This window comes from Panicum virgatum, chromosome 9K (assembly GCF_016808335.1).
Source record: "Panicum virgatum strain AP13 chromosome 9K, P.virgatum_v5, whole genome shotgun sequence".
Taxonomy (NCBI): domain Eukaryota; kingdom Viridiplantae; phylum Streptophyta; class Magnoliopsida; order Poales; family Poaceae; genus Panicum; species Panicum virgatum.
In genome coordinates, this window is record NC_053144.1 from 21,110,258 (window position 1) to 21,131,743 (window position 21,486).

General features: G+C 50.9%; 1 protein-coding gene across 4 annotated transcripts; it reads left to right on the plus strand.

The window, feature by feature from the left end:
- Nucleotides 1-585: 585 nt before the first annotated feature.
- LOC120650714 (pre-mRNA-processing protein 40C) lies at nt 586-21,230 on the plus strand. Of its 4 annotated transcripts, none has more exons than XM_039927941.1 (16): nt 586-1,144; nt 2,222-2,368; nt 2,491-2,682; nt 2,783-3,413; nt 3,498-3,661; nt 3,780-3,817; nt 4,747-4,825; nt 5,241-5,693; nt 6,040-6,123; nt 6,722-6,862; nt 6,986-7,092; nt 7,184-7,295; nt 18,836-18,979; nt 19,062-19,208; nt 19,891-20,013; nt 20,739-21,230. In XM_039927941.1, the coding sequence occupies exons 1-16, from the start codon at nt 722-724 to the stop codon at nt 21,075-21,077; spliced, it is 3,324 nt and encodes a 1,107-aa protein (XP_039783875.1). In that variant the 5' UTR covers nt 586-721; the 3' UTR covers nt 21,078-21,230. The 4 variants fall into 4 exon arrangements, with proteins under 4 accessions (XP_039783875.1, XP_039783876.1, XP_039783878.1 ...); XM_039927942.1 differs by having other exon boundaries at nt 2,783-3,404; XM_039927944.1 differs by having other exon boundaries at nt 668-1,144; nt 2,222-2,345; nt 2,783-3,404.
- The last annotated feature ends 256 nt before the right edge of the window (nt 21,231-21,486 follow it).

The window sequence follows — 21,486 nt, forward strand, 5'->3', positions numbered from 1 at the left end:
TTCTATTGGTGATTCTTCTTTTAGATTATCGATTTTTATGAGATTCAATAAACAAGAAAATGTCCATATGACCTCTACTATGTGCAATACTTTTAATCTATTAACGTAAAGTCATATACATACTCTATTTTTGCAATGCTTTCAATCTATTAACGTAAAGACTCATATGCATACTCTATTTCTTTGAGCACCTATTCTTTTATAATGTGATCAAATATTCTATTGATGTTACTTCTGTTAGTTTATCGATTTCTACCAGATCCTGATAAAAAATAAAATGCAAGTAAAATTCATATCATCTATATAGCATATATAGTAAAATTATATTTTTCTTAACATGCAAGTTATCCGTATCATATAGGAACCCATTATATCAAATGCCACATCAACGTCCACTAGGGATATCTATTTATATTTTCCATCGATTTTTTTGTGAATGTTGCCATGCAACCATCTTAATTTTTATACTTTTAAATTTCACTTTAAAATTTTATTTAAAAAATCCCGCAGCAACGCGGGTATCAACTAGTCTATTTATTTCTAGCACCACCGAAAAAAAACGGTCAGGCTACGGCCCACGGGCCATTTTGAAGTAATCCAACCCGTGTCGTCGAGTTCCTCCTCACTGCTCTCTGCCTCGCCCGACGGCCGCTGCTTCTCTCGCGCCGATTTCTCCTTCGGTCCTTCCTCACAAAACCCTAGGCCTCAACCACCGCCAGTCATGGCGACGCCGGCGTCGGCCGTCTCCGACGTGGGCGAACCACAGGCCGAAGAGCCCCCTCAGGCCGAGGCAGTGGTCGCGGCGCAACCGGAAGGGCCCGAGGCAGGGGCGGCCGCCACGGCGGAATCGGCAGGGGCATCCAATCAATCTGCCCTTGCGGCGGCAGCCTCCGGAGACGCCTCGTCCGCTCCCGCTCCCGTTCCCGCTCCCACCACCACTCCCGATTCTGCGGCGGCGCCACCTCCGGCTTCTCCAGCTGCGCGCGCAGCACCAGGGCCTGCACGGCCGCAATTTGCAGGCTTCCCGGCCTACATGGCGCCCCCGTCTCCGTCGCCTGCCTTTTCTTTTAACGTACTGCTGAGGGCTCCACCAGCCCCGCAAATTGGCGGCGGAGCAGCTTCACTACAGCCAGGCTCTTCTCCGGTAGGCATCTTGTCTTATTCTCTACTGTAGCTTATCTGCCTTGACATTGCCATGCTGTTATATGCTTGCGTAGGAGGTTTTCCTTTTCCCTGTTGCGTTTCTGTGTATGGAGACATGTTTAATGTTGTGATTTTAACTAGATTGAGATAATGCTAGCTTTTGTAACTGAACTATAGCACTCCACTGATTAGCTTTGAGCCTTTGATTATGAGCAATGATATTCTAACAGGTTATCATAGTTGATGAGTTTTGTATGCTAACCGCATAAAGTCACAAACCTGTGTTCCATATAGGCCTTTTCTACTCATGGGGACTCCATGCTTATAATTTCACCCATGAGTTACTTAGCTGAATTGCAACAGTGTTTTGGTTTCCATATGGAGCTGATGATCAGAATAGTCGACTGTTATCAATGCCTTGTTAGCTTCAATGGAAGATGGATAGGCTGTGCTTTTGGTCAAGGCATTGCCTATTTAACATGTTGCATAGCTCATGTTATTATTTTAGTGTTGCGATTTTTTTCTATGTCATGCTAAACATACCTGTGATAGAATATGATAGATAGTGAGACCATTTTGTTTTGTTTCTGTTTTATATGATTAGCTTCTGTAGTCTTCTGCACACTGATTATTTGAATTTGTCAAATGCATATAAGCTTAGTCAGTGATAATATTGCATTATGTCATGTCTATAAGTGCCTCAGAATTTATTAATTGAAAGCTGTTAATGCGATGGACCATTGTAGGCAACAGTTTATTTAGAAGAGTTTATTGGAGAAGCTAGTGAAATCAGGTTCTTTATAAAGTTTATATTGATACACTACCTATTTTTATTCGTTTTCTATTCTTTTTATTGGTACACTGCTGTCAATCCTACCATTTTCAAAGATGGCCTAATACAAAGTTAAGATGTTGACAACCCAAATTTGTTATTGTGCATGGAAGCACAATCTTTCTGTTAAAGTAGAATGGAAGGATGGGGACTACAAACAATTCAACTTAGTCAACTGTGGTCAAGTCGGGTTGCTTACCTAATATTGGCTTTCCTGTATCTTATGATTTTTATCCCCCCTTGCAGGCACTCACAGCTGCTCCTGTGCCTGCAGCAGCTCTTCAGCCACCAGCCCCAGGGCAATATTTTGGGAACAGGCCTTCTTTCTCGTATAATGTAGTTTCGCATGCTAATGCTAGATTGCCTACTGGTCAGCAGTTTCAACCTGACGCTGTAATTTCTCGTGGCTTTATTATCATTATCATTGTTCTGTATACTAGTTTTTCTTCTTCTTAAGTTAGTGACCTGATCCTATTATCTGATGCACTAACCCTTAATATATATTTTTCTTACAGGGAACAAACCATGTTGGTCAAGCTTCTAGATTTGTTTCACCGGGTTCCTTGCAGCCTCCTGCTCCTGGGCAATTAACTCGCCCAGGTACAACTTTGCAAGGAGCTATGGCACCTAATCCTCCTGGATCTATTCAGTTGCCATTTTCAGTGCCAAGGCCATCCAATATTCCTTTTGGTGCTAGCGCACAACAGGTGCAATCCCAAGCCTCTCTATTTCCATCAAGCACTATGCATCAATCTGTTTGCTTTTGTATTTTTGAAACTTTCGAATAACTTAATGAGCTTATTACAGGGCAACTTGGACACTAATACCTCGAAATCAGATGCCCCAAGTGCGCCAATGGTTAGCCCCCATACCATGCAGTTGCCTACTGGCCTGTCATCAAATTCCCCCTCAACAATTACAAGTGCTTCTGGAAGTTCTTCAATCCCTATTCAGATGCCATCACTGTCATTGCCACCTCGCCCTGAGGTATTTGGAAGTGGTAGACTATCTGTACCTGGACAACCTTCTCCAATCTTCTCAAATCCAACAAGCCTCCCTGGGAGGCCTATTGTTCCATCTGCAGCTTCTTTGCCCCAAACAACACCATCATCAATTGCAAACCCAGGTGTTATTCCACAGAATTCTCAACCACCATTTTACCCATCCTATCCAGGACATGGTGTTGTCCCACCTCAACCTTTATGGGGGCACCCCCATCCTCCACAACCTACTGGGGCCCAGCAGCCTCCCTTCCAGTCCTATCCTGGTCCTGTAGGGTCTCTTGGCAAGCCAATGGTTGGGGCTTCTGCTGCAACTAAGGCCTTTGCCAATCCCCAACCATCTAGTGTCTTAACTGGCGGGGATCGAAAAGAACAGGCATCAACAAATCCAGGATCTGAACAGCCCACTCTGGCTTCATCCGAGCCAGGTTCTACAGGCAATGCTTTTGCTGGAGTTGATATTTGGTCTTGGTTTTCCTGTTAATTCTTCTCAATTCTCATTATAGTGTGTGATGCTGCAGGACATGGAGGTCAAGTCAATGAGCAGCTGGAGGACAAAAGAAACACAGGAGTTCAGGATTCGGATGCATGGTCTGCTCACAAAACTGAAACTGGTGTTGTATACTATTACAATGCCTTGACTGGAGAATCAACTTATCAGAGACCGCCTGGTTATAAGGGGGAGGTAGTTGCACAGAGGAATAGCTTTATCAAGTAATATGACTTCATTCTAGTATGGGGACATGGCAATTTAGCATCACGATTTAACTAATTTTTTTTTCCTTTTTATGTTTTTGCTGCAGCCTGAGAATGTTGCAACACAACCAGTTCCAGTTTCTTGGTATGTCAGAAGCTACCATGCTTACCTTGAACTGTGTTTGACTGATTATACAGTTGGAGTTATTTCTTGTTGGATGAACATTCCAAGCATTTTGATCTGTCCTTCTTTATTCTCTTCATATAGTTCTTGAAGGCACAACCAATTTAGGCTACCAGTTCTCCAGCTATTGGTTATGATAGGAGTGATAGTTACTCTAGAATCAGGGCTGTTGGATCCTCAGAATTCTACACTAGACTAAATAGCATTTGGCTCAGCTGCCCTGCTACTTTTACTTAAGTACACAATCCCTTGGTCATTTTTGTTTGATCAAGTAGATAATATGTAATTATCTTAATCTCCTTGATGTTCGTTTAGTGCTAACATGTAATATCACATGCCACAAAATTGCATGTTTAATATAGTCTGTTTAATCATGTTAGCAATAATCCATGTTCAGAGTGTTTAGGTGCAGTCTTTAGTGTTAGCAAATTAGGGAGAATAATAGGAAATCCTGGTAGTAATGCCTGCATTAATTAGGTGGTTAAGTGAGTCCTTACTGGAGCATGTATTCAGTTATACATAGCAAGGAAAACCAGAAAAACTGCAAGCAATTGTCGGCACCCAGCCCCACTTTGTATGTGTGTTCTGTGTGAGCATCCTGGGCTACACGTGAGGCCTTTTGGTTTCAAATTATACATAAAGAAAACCCTAAGGCACAGAAAAAAAATCCAGTTTCCTTATCAATGTTGCAATTGATATGATGGTGCTAAATGTATATTATATGATTGATCATTTAGACATGTGATTGCAAAATTGCTAGCTGAAATCATGATTGTCGGTATCCTCTTCAGTTGCTCTTTATCTAATCAATACATTCTGATTTGTCTTCTATATTTGTGCATGTTCACAAATTTAATGCAATAAGGACTCTAATCTTTTTACTCTGCCAGGGACAAATTGGCTGGTACTGACTGGAGCATAGTATCAACAAGCGATGGAAAGAAATATTATTATGATAACAAGCAAAAGGTAAGATCTAGACCATGGCTTAGGGCAACTTTTTAAGTACTACAGTACCTTTGTGTTTTTAAGGTGGGACCCACGAATGGGGTATATTAGGTTGGCACAAAATGCTTCAAGTGTTTAACACTACTGTCTTATTTAAGTATGACCTGCAGTCGATATAATTAAAAGAGAGAAACATGTAAACCTCAGCTGCCACATCCAATCTTTTTGAGATTCTTCTCTCACCGACACTTGGCTCACGCTCATGCATACCTTTCCTTCTTTGGCATTGGGTGCTGAACTTAGCTACAGATTTTTCAATGCTAGCACCCTGTGAAAATTTAGCTCAGCAGCATGTACAATATTGGAGTTGTATAGGTCTTTGGGTATCTCATGAGTTTATGTACGCCTTATCACTGAACGCTGAGTTGCTTAACAGGTTAGCAGCTGGCAACTTCCGCCAGAGGTGGCTGAGCTCCTCAAGAATGCGGAATCTGGTCCAACTTTGCTGCAGGATGCTGCTACTATAGATAATAAGGGAGTAATAAACATTGATGCAAGTACTCCTGCCATACAGACAGGTGGCCGTGATTCGTTGCCACTTCGGCAAACAGTTGCCCCTGCATCGCCATCTGCATTGGATTTAATAAAGAAGAAATTGCAGGATGCTGGTGCTTCCAGTGTGCCTTCACCTCTTGCTACGTCTTCATCTGCTGCTTCTGAACTGAATGGATCCAAACCAGCTGATGCTGCACTTAAGGGGCAGCAAGTGTCGAATAATGGTGAGAAATCAAAAGATAACAATGGAGATACGAATATGTCTGATTCCTCTTCAGATTCAGATGATGAGGAACACGGCCCAAGTAAAGAGGACTGCATTCGTCAGTTTAAGGTGGTTCTTGTGATAGTTCTCTTGGATTTTAATGCAGACACCAAGGGTTTCGCTGCTTCTCCATGAGTTTTTTTCCCTCCCATGCGAGCCACATACTTTCTGTTTTTTTCCTTTTATTTCTGGAGTAGAGATGACCTTTCAAAATAATGTAACTTGATGTTTGCTCATTTTTGTGGGGTCTGATGTACCACATACTCTTTTAGGTAATTTGTGGGATAAACGATTAGGTCTCTACTCCTAATTGGAGAATTAGAATAGCTGACTAAAACTGTGAAGTTACATTTTGATTGAAATAGATGATTATACTATGATGTTACCTGACATGCATGTGTGTTAAATTTCACAGGAGATGCTAAAGGAACGAGGAGTTGCACCATTTTCGAAGTGGGAGAAGGAACTTCCAAAAATAGTTTTTGATCCGCGCTTTAAGGTGTGCCTAGTTTGTGATCTTGCATGCGACTAGCCTAGTGTGAGTTGGTATGTGACATACATAATGAAAACTGAGTGTTGCAGTTGTTTTTAAGAAGACAGTTCTTTTTGTAGCACACTTAGAGAAAATTTTGATTCAGATAGTTGACTGATGTGATACTAGTTTGTGGAATTCTGTTTTTAAGGTAGTGGTGAAAGTGCTGTTCACAGAATCAGTGGCTTTAGGTATTTGTTTGGTTAAAACTTTACAACAATGTACTAAATTCTGCATAACTGAATGTTGTTTTTGTGAAAACATAACTTTGCACCTATGTGTTGTTCTTTTTTAATCGAGGCTAGAAATTGTGCAAATTTCTCTTTGTTTTTTGTTGAGTAAAGCTGAGGCTCAACTTTTACTTATTACAAGAACATTTGAGCAATTAATGATTATAGTCATGTTATTTTCTATGCATGTTATACTGGAGAACTATTGATTTTAAGTATTCTTTTGTGAACTTAAAGCATATTAGTTATGATTTAACTTTTACAAACTGGTATTTTTCTTGACGGCTAATAAACATAATAAGGTCCAAAATATATGTTCTTTTTTCTTTTTATAGGCTATTCCTAGTCACTCGACAAGGCGGGCTATATTTGACCACTATGTTCGCACACGTGCTGAAGAGGAGCGAAAGGAGAAAAGAGCTGCCCAGAAGGCTGCAGTAGAGGCGTATAAAGAATTACTGGAAGAAGCATCCGAGGTCTAATTTATACTTTAGTTGTTTTCCCTGTAAATTGACTTGGCCACATAATGGTGGCGAAATGGCTTGCTTATAAAGGTGATAGCATTCATATGTGTCATGCCATCTAAATATATATTGCAGGACATCAACGAGAAAACAGCCTATCAGGATTTCAAAAGAAAATGGGGTGCTGATTCTCGGTTTGAAGCCTTGGACCGAAAGGAAAGGGAAGCTCTTTTTAATGAGAAGTATGCCCATCATTGAATAAATGATTTTGATTTCTTTATGTTAAATATCTGAGCTATACATTTATATAATGCATCGTCAAATTTTGAACAGGGTGAAGGCTATTCAAGAAAAAGTCCAATCAATGCGCAAAGCTGTCATTGCTGACTTCAAATCAATGCTTCGAGAAAGTAAAGATATAACTTCAGCTAGCCGATGGACAAAAGTATGCATTTTGTTCTCATTTCACTGAATATAACTACTGCAATAACAAAGCCTTCAGTACCAAGCAAGTTGGTGTAGATGAGATGAAATGCAATGCAACAAAGCCAACTGACCAAGAACTGTTGTGTTAAATTAAAAACAGTACCAACACTAATTTTATTTATAATATAGAAGTAAGCAAGTAAATAACTTGAATTCTAGGTCATGGTTCTGGGACATGGATTGCTAATTTCCACATGATACTATGCAAGCAAGATACGCCCTGTGTCTCTCATTATAGGTTAGGTTGTTTTGTCTTTTCTAGATACATGCACCTAAATATATGCTATGTCTAGATACACAGTCTAGAAAAGCCAAAACGACATAATTTGGAATGGAGGGAGTAATCCTTTGTATACATTTTGCTCATACACCCAGGATTGCATCCTGAACCTGATTCATGTAAATACTGTGTATGTAACTATGTGACACATCACATATCTACACTAGCAGACTATAATCTTTAGGCATGTGTTCTATTGACGCCTTACGTATTAGCTTTCATTTCTGTCACCTTCTAATTCTATTCATGTTAGGAGGGGATGAACACATCCTCTTTTGAGATCCTAGTTAAATTCTGAACTTGACATTTGTGTGGGCATAACTTGACGGAACTGAGTTTCTTCTGAGACTGACATTGTGCCACAAGTCAACAGCTTCTTCTAACATAGGGAGGCGTTCTAGCATACCGATCTACCGTAACTGTTATGATATCTGTTCTCAAGATCCTGATATCAATATATCATTGGAGTTGATTCCATACATGTTTCAAAAGGTGGTGCCAGCGTCCTCCTGGCACCTAGGTGTCTTATCTAGGTGTTTTCTGCCTAAAGTGGTTTAGGATTTGATCTAAACTGAGACAGATTAGACATGAAGGGAGCTGAACTATGGTCTTGCAACTTATAAATGCATGTTAATATCAAATTTTTTACTTTTAAAGTTTAATATGCGATGTTTTGTCTATCTAATAAGGCATTACTCCTACTAACTCGGAAAATTAAAACTGCCTAGGATCGCCTTCACCTAGGAGCTAGGCAGAGTCTGACCACCTGCCTACAACTTTTTTGAAATATCGTAAAGTATAATGGTCTCTTTTGGTATGATATTTTTGTCTGGCTTACCTGTGGCCAGATCACATCGTCCTGATGTTCCAATTGACGACTTGTGCACTTTATGAATTCATGTAGTAAATTGACAGTTGTGAACCAGCCGTGGCCCTAAAAGAGGTCCTTCCATTCAGACTTCATAAATATATTGTTGCCCAGATAAACCCCAATCTCATGGTAAAGGCTGGAGGTCAGCTTGACCGAGGCCGCTTGATTGAATTGGAGTAGAATTCAGGTTACAAAGAGTGGGGGGGGGGGGGATGCTCTGCTTATATAGCCGGAGCTCACCCCACTAAAGTGCTTGAAGCAAAAAGCAGCCGAGGCCCATCAACTTGGAAGCCAAGGCAAGTCTAAACCGAAAGCTAATGCATAATTAAGATACAAACACTAGGCTTATAGGCCATCAATCTCCCCCTAAGCCTAGTGCTGAGTGATCTGCTTCAGCCCGATCTTCTCCCTCATCTCCTGGAACTTGGTCTTGCCCAGCGACTTGGTGAGGATGTCGGCCAGCTGATCAGTAGTGGGGATGTGATCAGCCTTGATACTCCCATCTTCCAGGCAGTCCCTGATGAAGTGATACTTGATCCGGATGTGCTTGCTCCTCCAATGGAAGATGGGGTTCTTGGCCAGAGCTAAGGCAGACTTGCTGTCCACCTTGAGCTCCACCACATCCGTCTTGCTGCCCCGCAACTCGCCGAGCAGCCTGGACAGCTACAGCGCTTGTGTGGCGGCTGAGGCAGCGGCGATGTACTCCGCTTCACAGCTGGACAATGCCACCAACTTCTGCTTGGTGGATTGCCAGCAGACCAAGCAGCCACCGAGGAAGAACATGGTTCCGCTGGTGCTCTTGCTTGTGTCGACGTCGCCGGCGAGGTCGCTGTCGCAGTAGCTGATGAAGCGCATCGCACCAGGGGCGCGCTTGTAGTGCAGGCCGTAGTCCAACGTCCCCGTGACGTAGCGTAGGACCCGCTTGATGGCCTGCAAGTGCTCCGCCGTCGGCCGCTCCATGGATCGGCTCACGTACCCGACCGCGAACGCCCGGTCCGGCCGGGTGTGGACGAGGTAGCGGAGACTGCCCACCAGCCGACGATAGTGAGTGGGATCGACCTCCTCTGCTTCACTGTCGCGGTTGAGCTTGAGCTTCTCCTCCATTGGCGTGTGGACGGGGTTGTAGCCCTCCATGCCGCCGAGCTCCAGGATGCGCTTGGCGTAGTGAGCTTGACGAAGCGTGATGCCGCTGGAATCTTGGCGCACCTCGATGCCGAGGTAGAAGCTCAACAGCCCGAGGTCGCTCATGTCGAACCTCTGTTTCATGGCCGCCTTGAACTTCTCCACCTCCTCTGCATCCGCACCGGCGATGATGAGGTCGTCGACGTAGACCCCGACCAGCAGGACAGAGTGCCCGCTGCCCCGCCGGTACATCGCCGCTTCGTGCGCGCTCTGCTGGAAGCCCATCTCCTTGAGCGTGGCGTCCAGCTTCGCGTTCTAGGCCCGTGGCGCCTGCCTGAGCCCGTACAGCGCCTTGCGCAGGCGGTACACCTTGCCTTCTTCTCTGGGGATGGCGAAGCCGGGTGGCTGCCGCACGTACACCTCCTCCTTGAGGTCCCCGTTGAGGAAGGCGGACTTCACGTCCATGTGGTGCACGCCCCATCCTTCTTGGGCCGCCAACGCGAGGAGGACACGGACGGACTCCATCCTCGCCACCGGCGCGAACGCGTCGTCGTAGTCGATCCCCTCTTGCTGGACGAAGCCGCGGGCCACCAGCCGCGCCTTGTGCTTGATCACAGCGCCCTTCTCATCCTTCTTGAGCTTGAAGACCCACTTCAGGGTGATTGGGCGATGATCGGCCGGCGGATCCACGAGCTTTCAAGTCCGGTTCTTCTCCGCGGACTCGAGCTCCAGCTGCATCGCTTCGCGCCACGTTGGATCGCCTTGTGCCTCCGCGTATGTGGACGGCTCACTAGCGTGCATCAGATGCAGCTCTGCGCACACCTGCGGCTCCACCTCCGGCACGGCTTCGTCGCCGAGGATGTTGTCGATCCTGCGGTACCGGAGAGGCTTGCCGTCGTAGAACGCGTTGAGGCGGTCCTCATCATCCTGCAGAGGGGTGGTTGACTCAATTTGAGTCTGCGCTGCCCCTCCAGGAGTTGCCAAAGCAGGGGATGCCGAGGACGACGCCGAAGCAGGGGATGACGCGGGAGCAGGGGACGAAGCGGAAGCAGAGGATGGCGCACCGCTCGGCGATGCGGCGCTCCCAATCTCCCCCGGAGATGGAGATCGTGGCAAGGGTGATGCCGCGGTCGCAGATGCGTCATGCGCACCTGGTCCGCCGGCGTCGATCAGCTCGTCGTCGAAGACAAGCTCCTCCGCCACCGACGCAGCATGATCTGCGCTCTTGCTCCAGTCCCATCCGCGCGTCTCGTCGAAGACGACATCGCGCGACACGAGCACGCGTCGCGACACCGGGTCGTAGATGCGGTACGCCTTGGCGCCATCCGCATAGCCGATGAAGACGCCCAGCCTGCTGCGATCGTCGAGCTTCCGCAGCTGGTTCAGCTCCTTGACGAAGCAGAGGCAGCCGAAGACGCGCAGATGCGCCACCGCCGGAGCTCACCCGTGCCAAGCCTCGTAAGGCGTCTTGCCTTGTAGACTCTTGGTCGGCGATCTGTTCAGCAGATGAACCGTCGTGACCACCGCCTCCCCCCAGAACTTGGCCGGTATGCCCCGCTGCTTGAGCAAGGCCCGCGCCATGGCCACCACGGTCTGATTCCTCCACTCTACCACGCCGTTCTGCTTAGGCGAATAGGGAGCGGAGTAATGGCGCGTGATGCCTTCGTCGGCGCAGTAGTCGGCGAACTCTGCGGCGGTGAATTCCCGGCCGTTGTCGGTGCGGAGGACGCGCAACTTGCGCCCGCAGACCTTCTCCGCCTCCGCCTGGACACGCTTGATCGCATCCGCGGTGACCGATTTTGCTGTCAGCAAAGACACCCACATGAAGCGCGTGGCGTCGTCCACCAACAGCAAGAAGAAGCGCCTGCCGCCGTGTGTCGCCGGCGTCACCGGCCCGCACAGGTCGCCGTGCACCAGCTGTAGCCGCTCCTGCACGCGGTACTGGGCCTGGGCGGGGGAGGGTGCACGCCTCTGCTTGGTGAGGACGCACGTGTCGCAGAGGTGTCCGTCGTGCTTGATCACCGGCATCCCGCGCACCATGTCGTCCTTGCAGAGCTTGTGCAAAGCGTCAAAGTGGAGATGACCATAGCGCTCATGCCACAGCCACGCTTGATAATCCTTGCGCGCGGTGAGGCAGAGCTTCTGGCCCTCGGCTTGATCAGGACGGCGCGGCTTGGCCGCGTTGAAGTGGTGGGTGTTGAGGAAGTTGGGACTGCGCAGGACCTTGATCATGAGGCGTCCGCGCTGATCCCACACCCTCAGGACACCATCTCGGATCCTCACTTCCGATCCGTCCTTGTCCAGCCGCTCGAGGCTCAGGATCGAGTTCTTGAGCACCGGGATGTAGAAGACGCCGTGCAGCAGCCACCGTTCGCCGTTCTTCCCTTCGAACGCGACAGTGCCGACGCCCTGGATGTCCACCCTGGACGCGTTGCCGAACCGCACCGAGCCGGATACATCGCTGTCGAGGTCGGTGAAGAGCTCACGGCGCCCGGTCATGTGGTGGGTTGCGCCGCTGTCGAGGTACCACTCGTTGATGTCCTCTTCGACGGCGGTGTTGAGGACGAAGCGAGCGCGCCGCTCGTTGAGCTCGAGGAAGAGGCCGTGCGCTGCTGCGCGTACTGCATCCAGCTCGACGGTGCCGTGCGCGAGGAAGAGGCCGACATCGACGTCTCCCTCTGCAACGTGTGCGGCACCGCGATTCCGCCGCGGCTTGGGGCAATCTCTAGCCCAGGGCCCAGCGCGGTTGCAGTTGTGGCAGGTGTCGTCGCGGCCCGCTGAACGTTCGTCGCCGGCGTCACCTCCCCTGTCACCGCGTCCGCCACCGGGATCGGCCGCGCCGCCAGCGCGATCGCCCTTGGACTTGTTCTTCTTGCCGCCGCGGGGACGACGCCGCCGCTCCTGGCCGTCCTTGGACGTGGTGGCGTTGTGCCGTTGTCTCCCTTCCGACCGCCGGCGCGCCGCTACTCGGAGTACAGCAGCTTGCCCTGCTCTGACTCCGACGCGCGTTCGCGGTCCTCGACCACCTTGAACCGCCCGGCAACTTCGTCGATGGAGAGATCCTGGAGGTCGAGGAGTCTCGATGGAGAAGACGAGCTGCTCGTACCTCTTAGGCATGCATCGGAGGAACTTCTCCACGGCGCGCCCCTCGTCAAGGTCGGTGTCGCCGTTGCGCACCATCTGCTCTATCAGATTGGTGAGGTGGACCGCAAAGTCTTCAATTTGCTCGTCGGGGCGAAAGTTGAGACCTTCCCACTCCCCGCGAAGGCGCTGGAGCGCGGCGCGGCGAATGCGATCACTCCCAACGCGCCTGGCTTTGATCGCCTCCCAGGCGAGCTTGGCGGTGGGCTTGTTGGTGAGGGTGGCTCCGATCTCCGGCGGGACCGAGGCGCAGAGGGCCTCCATCGCCTGGCGATCCTGCTCGAAGTCGACGTCGTCGTACTTGATGGCGTCCCACAAGAAGCGAGCTTGCATCTTCACCTTCATGAGGAGACTCCACTCGTAGTAGTTCGACCGCGTGAGCATCGGCCACCCACTTCAGATCTCACGGTAGATGTGCGCAGCCGGCAAACGCCCGCGCCGCCCGCGATGCCGTGGTGGAGACGGCGACCTGCGGCGGCGGTGGTTCTTCGATTGGCGCGATCCACCGGAGTCCTCTGAGTCCACCTCGTCTTCATCCCCTCCCCCTTCTTCCGCCTCCTCCGCCTTGATCTCCGCTCGCAGAGCCGCAGCCGCTTCTGCGTCCGCAGCTGCCTGCGCCGCCTGGGCGGCGGCTGCCTCGGCGGCCTCAAGACACGCCTTCCGCGCCTACACGTCGTCGCCGCCCGCGCCAGGGCCCTTGGTGGCGTCTGCAAGCCGGCGAGCTCTCGAGCTGGAGGTAGACATGGTGGCGGCGGCGGCGGCGGCTGGGGAGGGATTGTTGCCCAGATAAACCCCAATTTCATGGTAAAGGCCGGAGGTCAGCTTGACCGAGGCCGCTTGATTGAATTGGAGTAGAATTGAGGTTACAAAGAGTTGGGGGGGGGGGTGGGGGGGGTGGGATGCTCTGCTTATATAGCTGGAGCTCACCCACTAAAGTGCTTAAAACAAAAAACAGCCGAGGCCCATCAACTTGGAAGCCAAGGCAAGTCTAAACCGAACGCTAATGCATAATTAAGATACAAACACTAGGCTTATAGGCCATCATATATAACTTATTGTCAAAGAGGAATAGGAGAGAATAGTGGCTTGTATTCCTCCAAACCCTAGAAGGGTGAGTATATATAGATCCTATACATAGGCCTTTAGATGCGCCTCTATACATGGGCTCAATATACTCCAACACCACCCCCCCGCAGTCTGAACTACCGGCGCAGGGGTATTCAAGACTGGACAACAAGAAAGCTAACACCCCCGCAGTCTGAACTACCGACGCAGCGGTGTTGAAGACTGGACAAGATGAGAGTACAAATAGAGTACAAAGGGTAAATACCCCCCGCAGCCACAACTAGCCACCGGCTACGTTGAGGCTGGATCGAAACTCCGAGAAGGTCGAGGAGGGCAGCCCCTTGGTGAAGATGTCAGCAAACTGGGAGGTGGTCGGGACATGGAGTACCCGAACATCGCCGATTGCGACTCTGTCGCGTACGAAGTGTAGGTCGATCTCCACGTGCTTCGTCCGCTGATGCTGGACAGGGTTGGTGGAGAGATACACGGTGCTGACGTTATCGCAGTAGACGAGCGTGCTCTTGGCGAGCGGTCTGTGGAGCTCCGCCAAGAGCTGTCGTAGCCAGGACGCCTCCGCCACGCCGTTAGCGACAGCCCGGTACTCCGCCTCGGCACTGGAGCGGGAGACAACCGGCTGCCGCTTGGACGACCAGGAGACCAGGTTGCCGCCTAGGAAGACGGCGTAGCCGGAAGTGGATCGACGAGTGTCCGGGCAGCCAGCCTAGTCAGCGTCGGTGTAGACCACCAGCTTAGCAGAGGACGAGCGGTGAAGCACCAGGCCGAGGTCCACAGTGCCACGGACGTACCGGAGGAGACGCTTCAGCGCAGCAAGGTGTGACTCCCGGGATCATGCATATGGAGACAGACCTGCTGAACAGCGTAGGTGAGGTTCGGCCTGGTGAAGGTGAGGTACTGCAAAGCGCCGCCCAGACTCCGGTAGGCCGTAGGATTAGCCACCGGATCACCCAGATCAGCAGACAGCTTCGCCTAAGTGTCGACAGGAGTGGAGCAGGTCTTGCAATCAGTCATCCCAGCCCGCTCCAGAATATCGAGTGCGTACTGCCGCTGGTGAAGGAGAAGACCAGACGGGCGAGGCTCAACAGTGACTCCCAAGAAGTAGTGGAGCTGACCGAGATCCTTCATAGCGAACTCCTGCTGCAGAGAGGAGATGAAACTCTGAAGCAACTGCTGACTGGAGGCTGTGAGTACAATGTCATCGACATATAGCAGCAGATATGCAGCCTCATCCCCACGGCGATAGACGAAGAGAGGCGTGTCGGACTTGGCCTCAGTGAACCCCAATGTCAGCAAGAACATGGCGAACCGAGAGTACCAAGCCCGAGGAGCCTGCTTCAGTCCATAAGAGAGACTTGTTGAGTCGGCAGACCATATCCGGACGACTCGAGTCCACAAATCCCGCTGGCTGAGAGCAGTAGACAGTCTCTGAGAGAGTGCCGTGAAGAAATGCATTCTTCACGTCCAGCTGGTGCACAGGCCAGGAGCGCGAGAGCGCAAGTGAGAGGATCGTGCGCACCGTAGCGGGTTTCACGACTGGGCTGAAGGTCTCATCATAGTCCACACCAGGCCGCGGAGTGAACCCCCGGAGAACCCAGCGAGCCTTGTAACGCTCCAGTGTGCCATCAACCCGACGCTTATGCGTCCAGATCCACTTGACAGTCACCACATTGCAACCAGACGGACGCGGCACGAGGTCCCACGTCTGGTTGGCAAGAAGAGCCGCGTACTCCTCTTCCATCGCGCGACGCCAGTGAGGATCCGTCAAGGCGTCGCGGACAGAGGAGGGTACCAGAGAGACCCGCGGCTCTCCCTCGGTGGCGGAGAGAGTCGCGGCCTGAGACGCCATCCGCCGAGTCACCATGGGATGGATATGCCGAGGATCCCGATGGATGACTGGCGGGTGGTACACCTCTGGCTCGGCTCGAGAGTGAGCCTCCGGAGCAGGAGGTGGCGCCGGTGTCGACGCCGGTACACCTGCACCGGCTGAGCGTATCGCGCAGGTGTAGGGGAAGGCACCGGGGCCGCGCGTGGCGCGGCGGGAGACACCGGGTCCGCGCGCGGCATGACCGGAGGTCCGGAGGCTGCACGTGGCGCGACCGCGGGCACCGTGGCCGCGCGTGGCGCAGCAGGGATCACCGGCAGCGGTGCCGGTGTGCCGGGAAAACCTGCAGGGAAAGGAAAGACAGGTAAAGGTGGCTGAACCACCGGGGCAGTCGAAAACAAGGACTCCAGCTCGGGGTCAGGAGAAAGTGTGGAGGAGGTGGAGTAGGGGAAATCCGACTCGTCAAAGACGACGTGTCGGGAGATCAGGACGCGGCGAGAGGTGAGGTCAAAGCATCGGTACCCCTTGTGGTTAGGGGTGTAACCAAGGAACACACAACGAGTCGAGCGGGGCGCCAGCTTGTGAGGAGCAGTGGCGGTGGTGTTAGGATAACACGCACACCCGAAGACCCGAAGGTGGTCGTAGCGAGGAGGGGTACTGAAAAGAGCGTGGTGTGGAGTGGGAGCAGGAGAAGCAGCGGACGGAAGACGGCTGACCAAGTAGGTGGCGGTGTGGAGGCTCTCAGCCCAGAAGCGCGGGGGCAGAGAAGCCTGGATCAGAAGGGTGCGCACGACGTCGTTCGTCGTGCGAATCATCCGCTCAGCCTTGCCGTTTTGAGGAGAGGTATACGGACAAGACATGCGCAGCTGAACACCCCGAGAGAGGAAGAAAGAACGGGAGGTGGAGTTGTCGACCTCCCGCCCGTTGTCACACTAGACGGCCTTAACGGTGTGGCCGAACTGAGTGGACACTCAGGCAGTAGTGGAGGAGGGTGGGGAAGGTCTCAGACTTGGCGTTCAAAGGAAACGTCCAAGAGTAGTGCGAGAAGTCATCGACCACCACCAGATAGTACTTATAACCGAAAGGCTAAGTACAGGAAAGGTCCACCGGTCACAGTGAACAAGATCAAATGCATGCGTCGCATGCGAAGAAGAAGAAAAAGGGAGCCGAACATGACGACCGAGCTGGCACGCATGGCAGAGGGGCTCAGCAGGAGCCATAGTACCAGGAACATCGGCACTATGACTGAGCTGAGCCAGAACGTCGCGGCCAGGGTGACTAAGACGGCGGTGCCAGGTGGTGGAAGACGGTGTCGCGGCAAAAGCGGCAAACCAAGACGGCCAGGGCGAAGAAGGCGAGAGTGGTGCAGCGGAAGAAGGAAGGCGAAGCGTGTAAAGGGGCCCCGTGCTGTCACACCGGAGTAGCGGACGCCGGGAGGCCGAATCCTTTACAGTGAGGCCAGAAGAATCAAACTCGATAGAACAAGAATTGTCAGCTGTGAACTGACGAATGGAAAGAAGGTTATGAACCATCTGCAGAGCAACAAGGACATTGGGAAGACGAAAGGAGCCAGGAGGATAACCCACGGCGGTGACAGGAAGGCAAGACCCGTCACCAACCATGATGGAAGAAGGACAAGAGGGGTTTGGGGGTCGGACAGAAGAGAGGATACCGGCATCAGAGGTGGTGTGGAAAGAGGCACCCGAGTCGGCGATCCACTCGGTGCGGACCGGCGGCGTCCGCCCCATGGCGCTGAAGGACTGCGCCAGTGCGGCCTGGTCCCAACCCCAGGCCAGGTCGGCTGTTGGCTGGGCTGAGCGGGCGGGGTCCAGAACGGCGCGACCGCGGGCGGCATACTGAACGCAGGCCACGCGGGCACAGGCACGCGCGCCATGGCCAGCGCGGTCGTCGTGAGCGCGGGCGCGTGCACGGGAAGTCGGGCAGCAGGGGCCCCGAGAAAGGTGGATCCGGCGCCGCCCCCGAGAAAGATGGATCCGGCGGCCGGGGCGGCAGCGGCGCCCTGGGGCAGCCACGCGCCGGGGGCGGCAACCTGCGCGGCGGCAAGGGAGGCAGCGGCCCGCGCGGGGTTCCTGGGCGCGGCGACCTGCACGGCGGGCGCGCCGGCCTGCGCGGCGGCGAGGGAGGCGGCGCCTGGAGCGTCCGCGGGGGGCATGCCCAGCCCGTGGTAGGAAGGAGGAGGAGCGCCCGCGCCGAGGACCCACACGCCAACGGGAAGGGCCCCTGCTGCGCCCGCAGGGGGAATCCCTGCCGCTGCGGCTGCAGCAGCGCGCGGGGGCGTCCCCGGCTCCCGCGCCCCCGCGCGCCGCAGGGCATCAGCAGCGGCGGCGTCCGGGGCGGGAACCGGCAGCGCGGCCAGGATGAGCGCGGCAGAGGAGGCGGTAGCCGGCACGGCGGGTCTGGCGGCGGCTGCAGAGGCCCCCGCGGCCGCGGCAGAGGCAGCGGCAGGAGGGCGCCAGGCGGCGGTGCCAGCAGGGGAAGCAGCGGTCGGCCAGGCAGCGGCCGACCAGGCGGCGGCGGAAACACAGGAAGGAGCGGCCGGCCAGGCAGCGGTCGACCAGGCGGCGGCCGCTGCAGAGGGGCCGGCGGGCACCGGCGGCCAGCAGGCGAGGGCGGCCGCGGGATCTGCGCGGCAGCGCGTCCCTGGCCGCTGATCCGGCGGCGGCGCGTCCCAGGCCGCGGGATCCACGCGGCAGCGCGTCCCAGGGTCCCTGGCGGCGGCGGCGACGGCTCCAGTAGAGGAAAAAGGAGGGAAAGAGGAGAGGGATGGGGCCGGCGGCCAGCCAGCCATGGCGGCGGCGGCTAGAGGAACCCTAAGCTAGCTGATACCATGTCAGTGAGGAATAGGAGAGAATAGTGGCTTGTATTCCTCCAAACCCTAGAAGGGTGGGTATATATAGATTCTATACATGAGCCTCTAGATGGGCCTCTATACATGGGCTCAATATACTCCAACACTTATATGTTTATTTGCAACATCTTATTGAATGCCATTTTTTAAGAAAACAGTGTGGAAGAGGCCTACCGAAAGTATTTCATCACTAACAGTAATAATAGTGTACCGGCATTGTAGGATGTTGTAGGACCTTGCAGTGTAAGTTATGAGTTGTTTTTTTTTTCTATAATGAATCGATGTTCATGTTCATACACTGAATCATGTAGGTGAAAGAAAATTTCCGGAGTGATCCAAGGTACAAAGCCACGAAGCATGACGAGAGGGAAACTATATTTAATGAATATATAGCAGAACTAAAATCTGCTGAACAGGAAGCAGAACAAGCTGCCAAGGCCAAAGTGGATGAACACGTCAGTGAACTTAACTGATGAACATCGTGATCTTTTTTTTTTACTATGTATAGCTTTACATATACTTTGGGATTTGTTCCAGGCCAAGTTAAAGGAGAGGGAACGCGAAACACGCAAAAGGAAAGAAAGGGAGGAACAGGAAATGGAGAGAGTAAAAATGAAGATCCGAAGAAAAGAGGCTGTGTCATCATACCAAGCTTTGCTTGTTGAAATGATTAAGGATCCCAAGGTGATTTGCGTCACATGTTAAATTTCTTCCTCTTTAACTGAGCATGCACTTATAGACTGTCTTTCATTGTTGTCGACAAAGTAGTGTCATGTTAGTTATAGTGCCCTTCACCAGTGTTTTTCTTTGATATGCAAACTGGCTTTGCTTGGCTAGTTACTACAAGGATGAACTATTGCCATTTTACTATTTTGTATGTAGAAGATACTGCTTTAGTGTTGTGTCTAATTGAAGCAAAATTATGATTAGCCTGTTGGTGCTGGTCTTGGAAAGAAAGAAAAGCTATGGGAGATGCATGGGAGATATTAGCTGCCACACACACATCCTTACCGTTTCCTTGATACACTATGAATCCTCGGTTCTGATTGAAAAGAACAATAATGTGAACAGCCTTTGCTGTAATCTGGTGTTGAGTTTATTTTTGGAAATCTAAATGCTGTATTTCCGCCAAAAGCATCACGTGTCAATATTTGTTGAAAAGTATCTATGATTGTTCTCTGGTCGTGTTATATCTAGGATGCGTCATTACTTCTCTGGTCATGTTGTTTTGCATTTATTTTTTAACTTATTATAAGCTTCCTGTTGGCCTTTAACTGACATCATTTTGCTGTACTTATTTTACTTCATATTGATGAGCTGGTAACTATGCATTGCTCGATTCAACAATTTTAATTTTGTGCTGTAGGTATCATGGACAGAATCCAAACCGAAGCTTGAAAAGGATCCACAAGGTCGAGCTCTAAATCCTGACTTAGGCCAAGGCGATGCAGAAAAGTTATTTCGTGACCATGTCAAGGACCTATATGAGGTAAATCCAAATGTTCGTTCATTGAAGTTTTGGTTTATAGTCAATGTTGTCAGAATCAGAGATTCTAAATTTAATCGGAGGTCTTTAAATAGGAATGTGACTAGAATCGTAAAATCAAGCCCTTTCAGTCTCCATATTTCTTGTCTCCATTTGCCCCCAATCAATTATTTTGCCCACCATATTATTTTTGTTGTGCACACATACTAAAAAAACGGGACGGGAGTGGCAGACAGCCACCCCGCATTGCACTAAGGAGGCAGCGAAACTCGAACCCGGGCTGGCTGCCTGAGAGCACGCTGTCCTAGCCACTTAGCCATAGAATGTTGTGCACACATTCTAGTGGTTAAAGCCTTAGGTGTGGTGTTGTGTTGTGGGCACATCCACTACCTGGGCACTAGGCACACAACCTGTGTCTGCGCCACTTTCAGAAAGTATCTGTTACTTTTGCCAATACATCAACTGAAAGAATCGCCTAAATATTCATCAAACTAACAAATTTACAGAAACCTTTGTGTTGTAAGTGGCCATGCTAATAATGAGCAGTAGGCATATTGCATACATTTGTTTGAGGTTGTAGCCTTTGATGGCTTGAGTAGTGATTTACTTAGGTAACTCCTTGGCATCACCAGCTACCTTAGGATTATAATTGTAATGCATTTTGTAATTTATTCTTGGATTCTTGTTATCGTGTCATCTTGACCCAATTCTGCTATAATTTCTCCCAGCGGTGTGTACGTGATTTCCGGGCACTTCTATCTGAGGTTATCACTCCAGAAGTAGCAGCACGGACAACAGACGAGGGGAAGACTGCAATCAACTCTTGGAGTGAAGCAAAATGTCTTCTAAGATCTGATCCAAGGTACAACAAACTGGCGAGTAAAGACAGAGAGTCTATTTGGCGGCGCTATGCTGATGACTTGACGAGGAAACTCAAACAATCTGACACGAAGGAGAAGGATAAATCGGATACAGATGGGAAGCCACGAAGGTCATCTGACACGAAGGAGAAATCAGATACAGATGGGAAGCAACGTAGGCCCTCTGATCCACCTAGGCGCAGGTAGCCGCTTATAGTAACACCCACTTGTACTTCCTAGTCTATTTCTTGCTGTTCGTGAAGGGCCTGGTTACACTCTTCTGTAACATATTGCATTGTCAATTGTCATCGTCATCACAGCAAGTTTTGTTATTGAGGAGCTTCTACGTTTTACAAGTTCCCCCCATGCAATTCGATTCTGGGGCTATCGTACGCCGATTCTTGCAATGAGTTGATCTTGCAGTTAATATCTCCTGTCTTCAACACAATTTACCTGGTCAAGTAGTGATACCCCTGTTGAATTTGAGCCAGCGCCTGGAGTATCTTGGTTCCTGGATCTGTAAACGAGATCAGCAATCTCTGTTACGGCTGCGGTCTTGTTGCAGCGTTCTTGGCGCATCTGGAAGACACGTTCGAATAGAATGGACTGAAACATT